This window comes from Xenopus tropicalis, chromosome 5 (genome assembly GCF_000004195.4).
Source record: "Xenopus tropicalis strain Nigerian chromosome 5, UCB_Xtro_10.0, whole genome shotgun sequence".
NCBI lineage: Eukaryota > Metazoa > Chordata > Amphibia > Anura > Pipidae > Xenopus > Xenopus tropicalis.
The window spans coordinates 133245140-133258492 of NC_030681.2; the positions used below are offsets into that span (position 1 = coordinate 133245140).

Genomic DNA, 13353 nt, shown 5'->3' on the forward strand with positions numbered 1-13353 from the left:
GGGATAGAATTATATATATATATTGTGGGAAAAGGGTATTTTTTGATTTTTATTTCAGCCACATATTAATGGCTGCTTTGATTAGAACAGGTTGTGCAGATGGCGAGGTCCCTGAGCAGTTGATGTTAATGCCATATGGATCAGATGGTAGAAGGTGCCGATGTTATGGGACAGAGGAATAGATGTTAATTGCAGATGGAAAAGAAAGTAGCATTGATTAATAAAGTAGATGACACAAGTAGATAAAACAGGCATAAACAATCTTAGAGAGTAAGTAGATATGTTGGTTGACTAGATGTTACACTCAAAGTGGATACAAAGAAGGACCAAAATCTGTTATGTTAGATGGATTTGATGGTAGGGCATCTTAGATGATACAGATACAACTTGGTACAGGGGGCAACAGTATGTTAACGTGTAATATGTGTCAATTGCAGATGGAGAAGGTGGTAGCATTGCTTGATGGAGTAAATGACACAGATTAAAGATGTTATGGTAAGAAACCAGAAAAAAAATCCTGAGATAGTACAGCCAGGTGAAGCAGATTACTCACTGAGTTGGACTAGACAGTAAGGGCAGATAGAAATAGCAGGGTCAGTTTAACAGATGGCATAGCATAGACAGAGCAGATGTTTCTTCTATAGGAGGTGATGGCACAATTAGATGGGGTAAGGTGGAGACAGAGCAGAAGGTATGAGGCAGATGATGCAATACAACAGAATAGGTGGGGCCTTGGTCAAATGATGTTGATAGACATTTGATGGTGACATTTGATGGTACACTGTGGATGCAAAAAATGATATTGTGCATCGCCACTTCGCTGCACGGACTCACTCCTGCCAGCTGGGACTCTGATAGGAAAACCCTTCAATGATGTTAACTCCTGTTGGGACACTGCCGTTGTTCATTTGACACCCTTCATTATTCTCAGCCAGTTGCTGCATCTAAGAAAAAAAAACACTTGTCAAATTTCTATGAGAAGCTCCATTTTAAGGAAAGAATAGTTAACAAAATAAGTATCTAGTAGAAGCATATGGTATATAGAAAGAATTATCAAAGCATATACATGTTACTGCACTAGGGCTCTGGCCTATATTGGCAATAGATCATTTTCAGCCTAGCACATGGAGTAAACAGTCATATCTGCAATGATAAATTTACAGGTAATACAGTATTACCCTGTGTAGTTAGTGAACCATCATTTTTTTATTTACAAACATACTAGCAGAGAAGAGGTGGAAGGTGAGTTCTGATACATAAAGAAGTAGTTTTCCCATTATCCCTGCAGTAATGTACTTACAGCTTCTAGCTGGAATGGGGGTGGCAGTCTCCCGTTTTCCATTGCTTCCCAGTCAATGGAATAAAAAAAGAGGCATTGCCTGATGTTCCCTTTGACACCATAACGGTTGCAAGCCTTCTTCCTCAGGAGCTGGTTATAGAAAAGACAATTGTTTAAACATTGTAGAAATTTGTTGAACATCAATAATTACAATCATTGTTGTATTTATAACAAAACAGACAAACATTGGGAAAGAGTAAAGTGCAAATCTGCTATGACTTTCCAGCTGAGGAAGGGAGTTGGCCATTAAAGCTTGTGTCGAAGTTTTCTGCTTACAATATACAACATAGGGCAGTAGCCCACTGAAAATTCAGTGTGCCTCTCCCCTTCTTTGGCTGACTATATTTGCCAGTAGGCACACGCCATGCTGGAACGCAAGTCCCTTCCTTGTCATTATGGGCATGACTGGGACAGGGCAAGGGCAATCACTTGTTGTTCTGTTCATACCTCTTGGTCAGTGGCAGGTGTAAGTACTCCTTAGCACAGTTCTCTTGTTATTTACAGTAGTAGAAGCAACATTTGCATCGATGCCCACTAACATTTATTGAGCCCCATTATCCCTTTCTTTGAATATTTCTAATATTAATAATGCAAATTTACTTTTATTATTCTAAAACATGTAGATTGATCAATCCTCCCCCTCATTGGTTGTCATAAGGTAATCGACAGGGTCAAAACTATATATATAGTGCAATGACCTTGATCCTGTAGCATAGCAATATCCAGTAGCAATGTATTATAAAAGTATGAAGTGCAATTCTTTATAGAATATGGGATGAAAGAGAGAATAGGGTTCCAGATTACTTAAGAACCTTCTTACTGTCTAATTCTTCTTACATCTAGACCAGGGGTCCCCAAACTTTCTTACTCGTGAGCCACAGTCAAATGTTGGAGAGCAACACAAGCACCATAAAGGTTCATGGAGGAGCCAAATAAAGGCTGTGATTGGCTATTAGGCACCTCTATGCACACTATCAGCTTACAGGGGGCTTTATTTGGTAGGAAATCTTGTTTTTATTCAACCAAAACTTGCCCCCAAGTCAGGAATTCAAAAATAACTCCCTGGTTTGGGGGCACCGAGAGCAACATCCAAGGGATTAGTGAGCAACATGTTGCCCCTGAGTCACTGGTTGGGGATCACTGATCTAGACTATGCGTAAAGAGAGGGACACAACCAGCAACTTAACACTGAATACAGATCAACAAAATAGAATACACATATATTCTGCTAGGTGCTGTACTTTCCCATTTACATTGTTATTACTGTCTTGGTACTGATTGTTTCTTTGAGTTTGCATATAGTAGCATGTGGTTTACTAAGTAATTAAATGTGTGAGAACTTTCTATTATCCAAGTACCAGAAAACCTCTTTGGTTCATATGAGAGGTAACATTACTGGGTAAAAGAAAACTCTTCACAGGTAATGTAAGCTATGCTGTAATGTATCTTGTAATGAGATTCATCATCATCATCATGAGGGATGGGTACATGTGTTAGAGAGATGTATGAGAGAGATAAAATAATTGCTCAAACTCACCTTTCGAAGGAGGATGACTAATTTGGAGGGAGTCCAGGTTGGAACTTTGGCCCTATTCTCAAGGATGGAGTGTCTCAATGCCGCATCCCCGTGTTTGTCATCAAATGGGTACCAGCCAGTGGCCATTTGGCACAGAATAATGCCAAATGCCCACCAGTCCACCGCTGCATTATATCGCTGGTCTGCTAGCACCTTGAAGGAAAGGTAGATTACTTAACAAACTGCTAAATATATCCAAAGCGGTTTTCCTATAATATGTTCATGCCCCATCATCATAATACTCAATACTAATATATTAGGCCAGTACACCTAGTTCCCAGCCCACGTGAGCCAACAGTAAAAATTGTAAAAATGTGTCCCATTTTATATTCAGAAATACTACTTAAATCTAGTGGAGTCCTTGGAACAGATGTTTGAAAGAGCTTAAACTCCCTTACCTCTGGAGCCATGTACTTAGGTGTTCCTCTATAGCCGCAGGTTGTGTCGTGGCCAAAGACATGTTCCACTGCCAGGCCGAAGTCTGCAATCTTGATGTGACCCTCGCTGCTTATCAGTATGTTGTCGGGCTTGAGATCACTGCAACGTAGAGAAATAGTTGAGACATAGAATAAAATAACTCACATTTCTGTTATGTTACCTGCTAAAGGAAATTTTGAAGCATTAAAGGGAAATTTTCTCCTGGCAATTTCTTATAAAACTTATTTTTTTGTACTGTTCTTGTAGTCACCCAAAAAGAAAACTGCAGCTGTATGAAAACATACTGATGCAGCATGCAATTTCCATAGGACTATTATGCAGCATTTTGCCTGTGTCTATAATGCACCCAAACACCGTCTCTGTTGCAAGTATAGGTCCCATGAGTAGCATATTCACCATGGTGCTCAAACGCACAGGCATTGAAAGCATTTCACTAACATATATATCAGTGCCAGTGTTAAGGAACTCTTAGGGCATCTTTTCCCTTGACATTTTGTCTAAATTGGAGAATACAAAACAAATATTAGAATTGAGAGCAGGATTTAACTTACCAATGGATAATTCCACGAGAGTGAAGATACTGCAGGCCGCACACCATCTCCGCAGAGTAGAAGCTGTTTATGATAGCATAATTATATTACCCCAATACTAAATATATATTAATAACTACACTGAATCATTTGTTGATGAAGAATATGAGAAATCAGGTGAAATTAAGCAAAGTGATTGTTTTTCCTTTAGGTGAATCACAACCCCAAACAGCCCACCCACTGCACAAACATATATTTCAGGAGCATATATGACTTTTGCCTTTTTCTTTCCTTTAGGGCTGCAAACACTTTCCTACATATCCAAGCTGGATTATTTTAACCTGTGTGCAATAATTACATAGAAGACCAAGCAGCAGTAATACTATAAGTAAGTAAAGTGTCTATGTCTATGGAAACTGCTCATGCTATTTAACTGCTACTGGGGCCTGTGCCAGTATAAAATAGATCCAATTTTATTTGTACTGTGTGTAATACTAATATATATATATATATATATATATATCCATTACCAACATATTTTAGTGTATAGGTATAATCATTTATAGCAGAGTAATTATATTTATTTTCTGCTAATTGTTTTGCCCCTTTTCACTCTAACTTTCTGTGCAATGACTGTGTTCTTTCTGTTTGCCATAGGTACTATATTCTTACATCACTTGTCTGGTTTTCAGGTGGTGTTCCTTCTTGAGAAGATCCTTAAGGCTTCCTCCACTGGCAAACTCCATAGCGATGAAGGCGTAGTTCTGGTTTTTGGATAAAGGAAAAGGAGAATGACTCAGATGATCAGGTAGCACAGTACTGAACAGTTTAATGTAGGCTTCTACATGGTTACATTAGAACAAAGTACATATGGCACAAACAGGTGCATACGTATAGGAGCTGCAACTGTGCTTGGGCCCTGGTACCGTCATAATTACTCCTCTGGAGACAAAGATATATGAAACTGTTAAGGAATACTATTGACTATATTGTTTTAGCTCCCTATCCCTGTACTGTATATCATTCAAATACATTAAAAGCTTTCAAATATTTCTCTAGAATGCTGTTAATGGTCACATTGCATCTATGGCACACTGATACTGGGTTTGTCCATGATCTCACCCTGGGCAGATAGGGAGTAAGACTCTACAGTATGTACTTGGCGGGAGGGCTGGAAACAAATTTCTAATAACCCAAAGTATGAGAAATGGCAGATCACTGTGCCCCTTTTTATCACAGTAACCCCTTCATCATCCACTCATGCCAGTACTAAAAAGTCTAAATGGCATCTGCACACTATGTACAAGTGTGTGACTGACCTGTGGAAGAGAGCCATGATTTTAAATAAATTACATGGCATGTCTGGCAATATCTTTTACCTGTGTTTGAAAGGCTGCATGCATATGGCACAGGTATGGGTGCCCAGCAGCAACCCTTAGCACTCGTGCCTCCCGCAGAATGCTCTGTCTGTTCGCCATCTGTGGCTTCTTCACGATGACCTTAATGGCCACTTGTTGACTGTTGGTAGGTGTGGAAGCCAACATGACCTAAGAAAGGCAGAGAAAAGAATAAAAGGTTAATGGATTTCCTTAGGGACGCTGTGGGGCAATGTCGCTGCCACTATAATGACTTTGTGGACAAAAAAACACATGTCTGACTTTTGTGTTCATATCCAATTATGTTGCTGTCACTTACTTTGCCAAATGTACCCCGTCCAAGTACACGATGGAATGTGTAGCTTGTGATGTCCAAAGCGAGGGGCCTCCTGACCTGAACACAGGGCCTCTGGCTGCATCCTTCTCCTGGGGAGAGATATTTTATTAATTTCACTTGGCTGCCATCACATCGACAAAGAGCAATCTTTAATATTATTAACTGTAGCACCGTACAATAGTTGTATACATCAAACAGACGCATATTTAATACAAATCCTTACCTGTACAGGAGGTGAAGAGGGTCCTATTCCTCATACCTCACATATTAATAGTGAAGGGTTTTTTTTTTTTTAAGTGATTTGCAGGTTGGGGGCTGGGGATTCTTGTGGAGAATTTTTTTATAGCTTGGGAATACTGTAAAATGATTACTAAACTATAGTAGTGCTGGACCCTTGGGGGGCAGTAGTTGGCAGGGAGAATCAGACTGAAGGCCATTTAGTGTGACATTCAAGTATAATCCATATTTTCTTCTCTAGATACCCCTGAAGGCCAGCTAGTTTCAGGAGGAATTTGGGGTTTGAATTTACTTTGCTATCATATATGTTATTAGCTAACTCTAACCATGCTGCATTGGTCATGTTGGGCCTCAAATTTAAATGCAAGGGGCCCCAAGATTTCTGGTGGCTTGGGTAAGGGCCATATGGTGCAGTCAAAATAATGAAAGAGTTAACTTTATTAAACCCAAAAGTCACAAAAAGAGATCTGTGGCTGACATATTAATGATCAGCACCAAGCTTTTCTATGAGACCAGTGCTTTAACTGTACATTCTGCAACCCCCTGTTATATATTCACTGTATCTCAACATATTTCTCAGCACTTTATAGTGAAATCAGGGGCCCATATGAAACAGAGCAGCCTGGATTGCCAAGAAAGGGGAGGGAATTACTACAAAGGAGGTTTGAGTGGATTTGGGGCAGGGTTGGGTGGGCCAGGGGTTCATACAGCAACCCTGTGTATAGTCAAAACCACTTTAAATCCTCTTTAAAAAGTGATATTCAAGTTAATGGTCACAATTATAGCATAAAATCACATCCAGATTTTATTGAAAAACATTTAAAAAGTACTTTCCATTCCCTAAAAGCAAAGAAGACAAAAGCCATATTTGAGGGGCCCCCAACATTAGGACAAGCTTCCTCAGTTGGCAAAACAAAGGCAATGCTATTAGTTCTTTATTATTAAAATGCTTTCTAAGTAGCCGGACAGTGCCTTACATGTGCAGATTCTTATAACTCGGCTCAGTTATGTATACCTTATCCTCCAAAAAGGTTTTGGTGCGAACCAACAGCTTTGTTTATAATGTGGCACAACAACTCAGTCTCCTAAGATCATGTTTGCAATGTTTGTAATCACATGCTTAATGTAAGGAATTCATTAGATTGTACGTAACCACTGCACTATGTCTGTCTGTATGTTCAGGTTCATACGGAGGGACCCATGTTCAGTACTAGAGACACGCTAAATAATGGAGAGCAGTGATGCCTTTGAATCTTAACTTTAGACAAAGTGAAAGCAGGAATTATGTGGCCGCTGCTGTGGGGTGATAAGATGCCATTACAGAACCTGAACATACAGACTACGAACAGACTACAAACATTGCTTCTAAACATACCCCCATATGTTATAAAATACACTAAGTTTGCCCAGGAGCAGTAACCCATAGCAACCAATAAGATGTTTGCTTATAAACAGGTGATCAGTAAATGCTACCTGCTGGTTGGTTGCTATAGGTTACTGCTCCTGGGCAAACTTAGTGTATTTTATAACATATGGGAGTAAGATCAAGTCACAGTGTTTAGAAGCAATGTTTGTAGTCTTTTCTTAGTCTGTATGTTTTATTACATAACCCCCTTAATATTTTTTATAATAAAATGATTGCATTACATTTGCCCAGGAGCAATAACAACAAATCAGCAGGTAGAATTAACTGGTCACCTGTTTAAAAATAAACATGTACAGGTATAGGACCCATTATCCAGAATGCTCGGGACCGACGGTATTCTGGATAAGGGGTCTTTCCTTAATTTGGATCTCCATACCTTAAGTCTACTAAACAATGAAAAAAACATTAATTAAACCCTATGGGATTGTTTTACATACAAAAAGGATTATTTATATCTTAGAAAAATGAAATCCGTTTTAAAATTCTGAATTATTTGATTAAAATAGAGTCTATGGGGGACGGGCATTCTGTAATTCGGCACTTTCTGGATAACGGGTTTCTGGATAAGGGATCCCATACCTGTATTTGGTTGCTATGGGTTACTGCAACTGGGCAAAGGTAGTGCCTTTTATTACATATGGGGGTAGATCTTTAAACTTTACACTTTTTTTTGCCAGGCTTGGAATAAAAAATAATGTTTAATTATCTGTAATTTCAGTTACTTACCAGTGCTGCTGTCTGTGCTGCCGTTTTTTCTCTTCCTAAACTTTTCTCCACTATTTACTCCCCAATCGCTGCTGTTGTCAGTGATGCTACTGCTGCTTCTTTTCCTCTTCCTGATGTCACTGGAGAGTTTTTGCCTCTTTTTCTCCCTTTCCTCCTCGCCATCGCTGTGGGTCTTACATTTAATAATCACCTTTTTAAACTTTTCTCCACTATTTACTCCCCAATCGCTGCTGTTGTCAGTGAGGCTACTGCTGCTTCTTTTCCTCTTCCTGATGTTAGTGGAGACTTTCATCCTCTTTTTCTTCCTTTCCTCCTCGCCATCGCTGTGGTTCTTACATTTAATACTTACCTGCCTATTTTCTTCCCAATCACTGCTGCTGATGTTAATAATGCTGCAGGAAGTTTTTCTCTCCACGTTGTTGCTGGAGAGTTTGATGGGACTTACCTGTCTATTTTCTTCCCAATCACTGCTGCTGATGTTTATAATGCTGCAGGAAGGTTTTCTCTCCATGTTGTTGCTGGAGAGTTTGATGGGATTGACAGTTGGTCCTCCTTGTCAATCCCTGCACTGAATAACACTTATGGGGTATTTAATCGGAATTAAACGAACCCCACAGTGTTTGGAGGCGATGTTATTTAATAACTGCTGTTCGCAGACTCCTACAAATGCAATCCAACGACGTGTCACTGTTTATTCGCCAAAGAACAATCGCACCGAAAAAACGCACCCAGACTCTCCAAAGACCTAAGCAGATCTGAGATAACGGCAGTTGGGCCAACTGACACTGCCGTGCGCACTAGGATGCTGGTCACATGGCTGTATCAGCCCAGAGTAGGGACTGTCACACTGGCTGGATAGGGCCCCTAGCATACTGTAAGGTTTGTAGAGACCCGGGAGTCTAGTTTTATATCACTGGAAAGGGATATATATATATATATATATATATAAGAATCATATTGAGAGTAGCCTTAATAGGTACTTTCAGTGAAGAAGGGGAATATAAGTGCAATGTAAGTTGCAGTTGGTCATCTATTAACCTGGTTTATTCTAGTTAGGGACTGCACATGATTGTAAGTGCAAAATAGAAATCACAGACACATGGGTACAGAATTGTGCCCATTGCAGTTACATACATGCTACACGTGTGCCTGTCTGTACTACTGCCACACCCAGTTTGCTGCTGATTGAGTTGCAATAGAAACCCGGCGGTTATTATGGGATAGTGGAACTGATGTGACATGCACTGAATTTCTGCATTTGGGAAAGTGTGAAACAAAGATCAGTTTTGCGTGTTTATATTGCATTTTTGGAAGAAACAGAATTGGGCGCTGTACATAGTTTCCTAGAACATTTTGTCCCAGATCCACTGTGCCACATGCATACCACATGGGGATATGGTTTGTATGTAGAAGAGCTAGCACTCTATTGGGGCATGAGTAAGCAGTACAACAGAAATACATTGTGTGACATTATGCTATTTTTCACTAAAGAAAGGGAATATTTAAGAAAGAAAGCTGTGTTTATTTGGTTTATTGTATTTGAAGGCCTCACATGATTTTCCATAGAGAATAGGGGTGCTAGGGATTCAGACACGCAGAGCTGTCAACCCCTCCCCTATTTTTTTTCGTGAGTTGCCTGATTTTTATGGGTCTCCCGCGGCGCTGTGCCATGTGGTATGAGACAGTAGGAAGGAGCTCCCTGTCCTGTAGAGTTTACAATCTAAAATATAATACCTGGATCAATGTATCATATTTTTGTGGGCACATTGACTGACTGTGTTGTATTGTAACCTTTAGTATTACCTCAGTTATTATACTCTTCTTTGTTTCTTAGGAGAGATATGCTGGCCATGGCTGCCAAATGTTAGTGTTAGAGAGAAGGGAGAACATATGCCTATGTATTGCCTTCATGCCACCTCTTTATAGGTGTTAGCTGATCCCAGTTGCACCTATCAGTTCATTGATTGTGTCATAGACACAAAACGTAGGAAAAATGTAGTTTCAAAGACCAAAATGTGTGCAGTAACTTAAGAAAACCCTATATGCTGCTCACTTATTCAAAAGAAACAAAGCTCCTTATGTATCAGTTACTGTTATGTCATGTTATATTTCCTATTTATTAGTGCATAACGCACAAGCATGTAGCTAGCCGCCATTATTACGCATGCTCTTGCTAATTTGCTATGGGGAGATACTCATTAAACTTTCTAAGTTATATTAAAGTTTTAACAATACATATAAGGTTTCTAATGGGTTCTGTGCCAGTAATTGCCATACCAGATTGTGTTATTTCTTTCTTTTGCCCTGCACAGCAAGTCTTTTGCGTTGATAAATGACTGCATGCAGATATTCAAAAGGTACCAGTTTTGGTTTATTTAAACACGATGACATATTGGGGCCATCCTCAGGGTATACAGTATATGGCACCTGTTGGGTTCTCTGCAGTTATAAGGATAATTAGACACAGGGAAAGATGGTCCAAAACACAAGTGAAATTGCCTCCGACTTGACGCAATGGCCACCATTGCAGCAAAATTGTCAGAAAAAATACCGTGTAATGGATGAAAAAATGGCAAGTTGCATCTGAAATGTTATTTTGCACATGTGATAATAAATAACTCCTGAGATCTCCATTGCATCCATTATGCCATTATGGAGAACCTTTGCGGGTGCATTAGTAAATGACCTCTTTCATTTAATTAAGGAGGCAGTATACTCTAGGTTGGCAGAGCTTGGCTTTATAGGCACAGATGGGCTGAGGCATGGGTGCCCAAAAGGTAGATTGCGGCCTACCAGTAGATCACTTTAACGTTTCTGGTAGACCTCGGGGTGGAATGCAGTGGGATGACATCCCGCCACTTCTTTTCACCCCCCAGCATACTCGAGCTTTTGTGTGTGGCTGCTCAAGCCATCCGTCTTTGTAGTTTCATCCAAGTATAGAAGATTGTCCCCACCGGGCCGCTGTATATATTTGTTCCCACTTTATATATGTTTCTGTGTGCAGACTACAAAGTGGGCCATGAAGGGAAGTACAAACTACTACAATCCTTTCACATTAATCAAGTGCCAACTTCAAGTTTAATGTTACGTGGGCATTAAATGTGAATTTGGCGCTGCATTTATATATTGATATGTGTATTTGTTAAACATCAATTGATACTTTTTCTTGCTTATTGCGCCAAATGATAGACGTTGCGCTATTTTAACTGTGGTAGAACTCATGATGGAGGCCAGGTGGCACGAGTAGATCACAGGGTGACAAAGTCTGGGCACCCCTGGACTGAGGGATATGGGTGGATAGAAAGTACCTTGCCATCAGCAAGTAGCACAGTCCAACTGCAAGCATGCATCTGTTGCAACATTGACTGCAGTTGATTATCAGATTTGGAACAAGCCTTTATTATCCCATTGTTTTATTAGTTCTACTGAGTGACACTAACATTGCCATTCCCTTGCCTTTTATTAGAAAACAAGCATACTTGCTATATACAATCACAGACACTTGGTTTTAGATGAACAGAGAAATAATAATGAGACACCATGACTTTATTTGGCATTGCACGTTGGGGATATGGGTATTGACCTTATCTGAGCTGGAGATATATGGGACCTAACAGAAAGATGTACAAAAGCACAGGAAAAGGGCAGCACCGTTGTACCGGCGTAGAATGAAAGCAAAACTGCACTCAAATTAATGCTATTGACAGAGGCCCATGTGCCCATACATGTTCCTGGCAACCTATGGTGAGCACCTACATGCCTATTTAGCCTGTTCAATTGTGTGCAATAGGGCACATGGTGCGGTAACTACTACAGTACCCGGTGGTTCCCTTAGCATCAAGAGACTAGGACACATATTCCATTATAAGGGTAGCGCGTGTGTGAGAAATAGTCCCCTGGGCAAGCTATTGGGCATGAATGCATGATAACCACACATAAGTGCCGTCCATATATTTATTTGTGAAAATTCTGTCGGGGATCTACCATTTTTATCTTAAGATTATTCAGTGTTGGTTTCAGCTTTTATCTGACCAAGACTCTAGCAAACAACAAACACTTTATATATTAATATATATTTTGTATGCTGTTATTATGTAACTCCATGAATGACAACTCCTTACTCTTGCACCTAAAGCATGTTGTTGAATCGGGGGAATTCTTTTGACCTTAGCTATCAATAAAACCACAGCAAACTGGGTCATTTATACTGACAACTAAATAACAAAATAATGCTAAGGGACCACCACAATATTTATCAAATATGCTGATTTTAATGGAGCTCTTTATTTCTTTATGCCATACTCACATAGGAAAAACTCCTAGGCAATATACAGCCTTTCATCCATCCAACTTTACATGATTTACTATAAAAATTGTATTTAGGTTTCATAGATTATATGATCATTATCCAGTTTCTGTATGTGCAAGTCCAAACCAGAAATGTTCCTCTTTATCTTACTGAAACTTAATAGGAAGATCATTGAGAAACAGCCTTTCAGCAAAGAATAAACACAAAGGGTTCTATGCAACATCTTTTCCCCCCTGAATCTACATAGTATTGATACCATTAACTTGCAGCACATAGCATTTTAAAGAGGTTTTATTATCACTTTATACCCCATCCTATAGTGAGCAATGGTGAAAGTATAAAGCCTATTCCACTGATTGCTTTAAGCCAAACTGCTTTTTCAAATGCCTTGAATATCAATTTTGCAAACCATTTTCATTGGTGAATAGGACTTAGACATGGGCCAACTGATATCAGCATTTTAGGCTTTATTCATTGGTAAGGGCCCTTGTTACTTCTCCCTGCTGTATAGGTTGTGTAATGGAGAAAGATGGGGCATATTGAGTAGAACGTAAAGTTTTAAACACTCAGTTTAACTTACATCTGCTTTGTCTCACAGAGCATTCTGGGAGAGAGATACTTTGCCATCATGGTGCTTTCAGTTACCACTCCATACCCCTTTTTTAAAGTATTGGCAAGACTCCATCACGAGTGTCTAGTACTGGGTTCCAGCATTCAAAAATTACACTATGGACCCAAAGTCCTGACAAGAGTTGGTATCTTAATAAAGTAATCAGAGGATCTTAGTTATGAAGTAAGGTTGGCCTCATTGGAATTGTTTGTCTTGGAGAGAAGTCTATCACTTTTTATACATATATGAGGCCATACAAACAGCTTTCTGAATGACCCCTAACAAAATAATTCTTCCCAGAAGCACATACCTTTATTTTAGAGATGGAGCAAACAGTTGGCTCAGACGGCTCACCATGTTCAGGGCCTACTCTCATAATTCTCATTTTTTAGGAGGGGGCAATTAAAGACTTTATTTTAAATTTGAAATAGAGGTGAGATATTAGCTGG

The 13353-nt window shown here is 39.5% G+C and overlaps 1 protein-coding gene across 1 annotated transcript; it reads right to left on the bottom strand.

The window, feature by feature from the left end:
- Nucleotides 1–30: 30 nt before the first annotated feature.
- Nucleotides 31–8496, bottom strand: LOC116410992 (protein kinase C delta type-like). The gene is made up of 9 exons (XM_031902752.1): nucleotides 7986–8496; nucleotides 5579–5685; nucleotides 5263–5430; nucleotides 4556–4647; nucleotides 3905–3967; nucleotides 3314–3452; nucleotides 2877–3068; nucleotides 1301–1429; nucleotides 31–944 (listed from the first exon to the last, which is right to left on the bottom strand). The coding sequence occupies exons 1-9, from the start codon at nucleotides 8494–8496 to the stop codon at nucleotides 831–833; spliced, it is 1515 nt and encodes a 504-aa protein (XP_031758612.1). The 3' UTR covers nucleotides 31–830.
- Nucleotides 8497–13353: the final 4857 nt, after the last annotated feature.

Bases quoted from the DNA above. Each gene is read 5' to 3' on its own strand.
- LOC116410992 (XM_031902752.1), bottom strand. From the start codon at position 8,496: ATGGAGAGAAAACCTTCCTGCAGCATTATAAACATCAGCAGCAGTGAT. The intron at 5,431-5,578 runs GTAAGTGACAGC...TGCCTTTCTTAG, and splicing joins GACGGGGTACATTTGGCAAA to GTCATGTTGGCTTCCACACC. The intron at 3,453-3,904 runs GTAAGTTAAATC...TCTACGTTGCAG, and splicing joins TCTCGTGGAATTATCCATTG to TGATCTCAAGCCCGACAACA.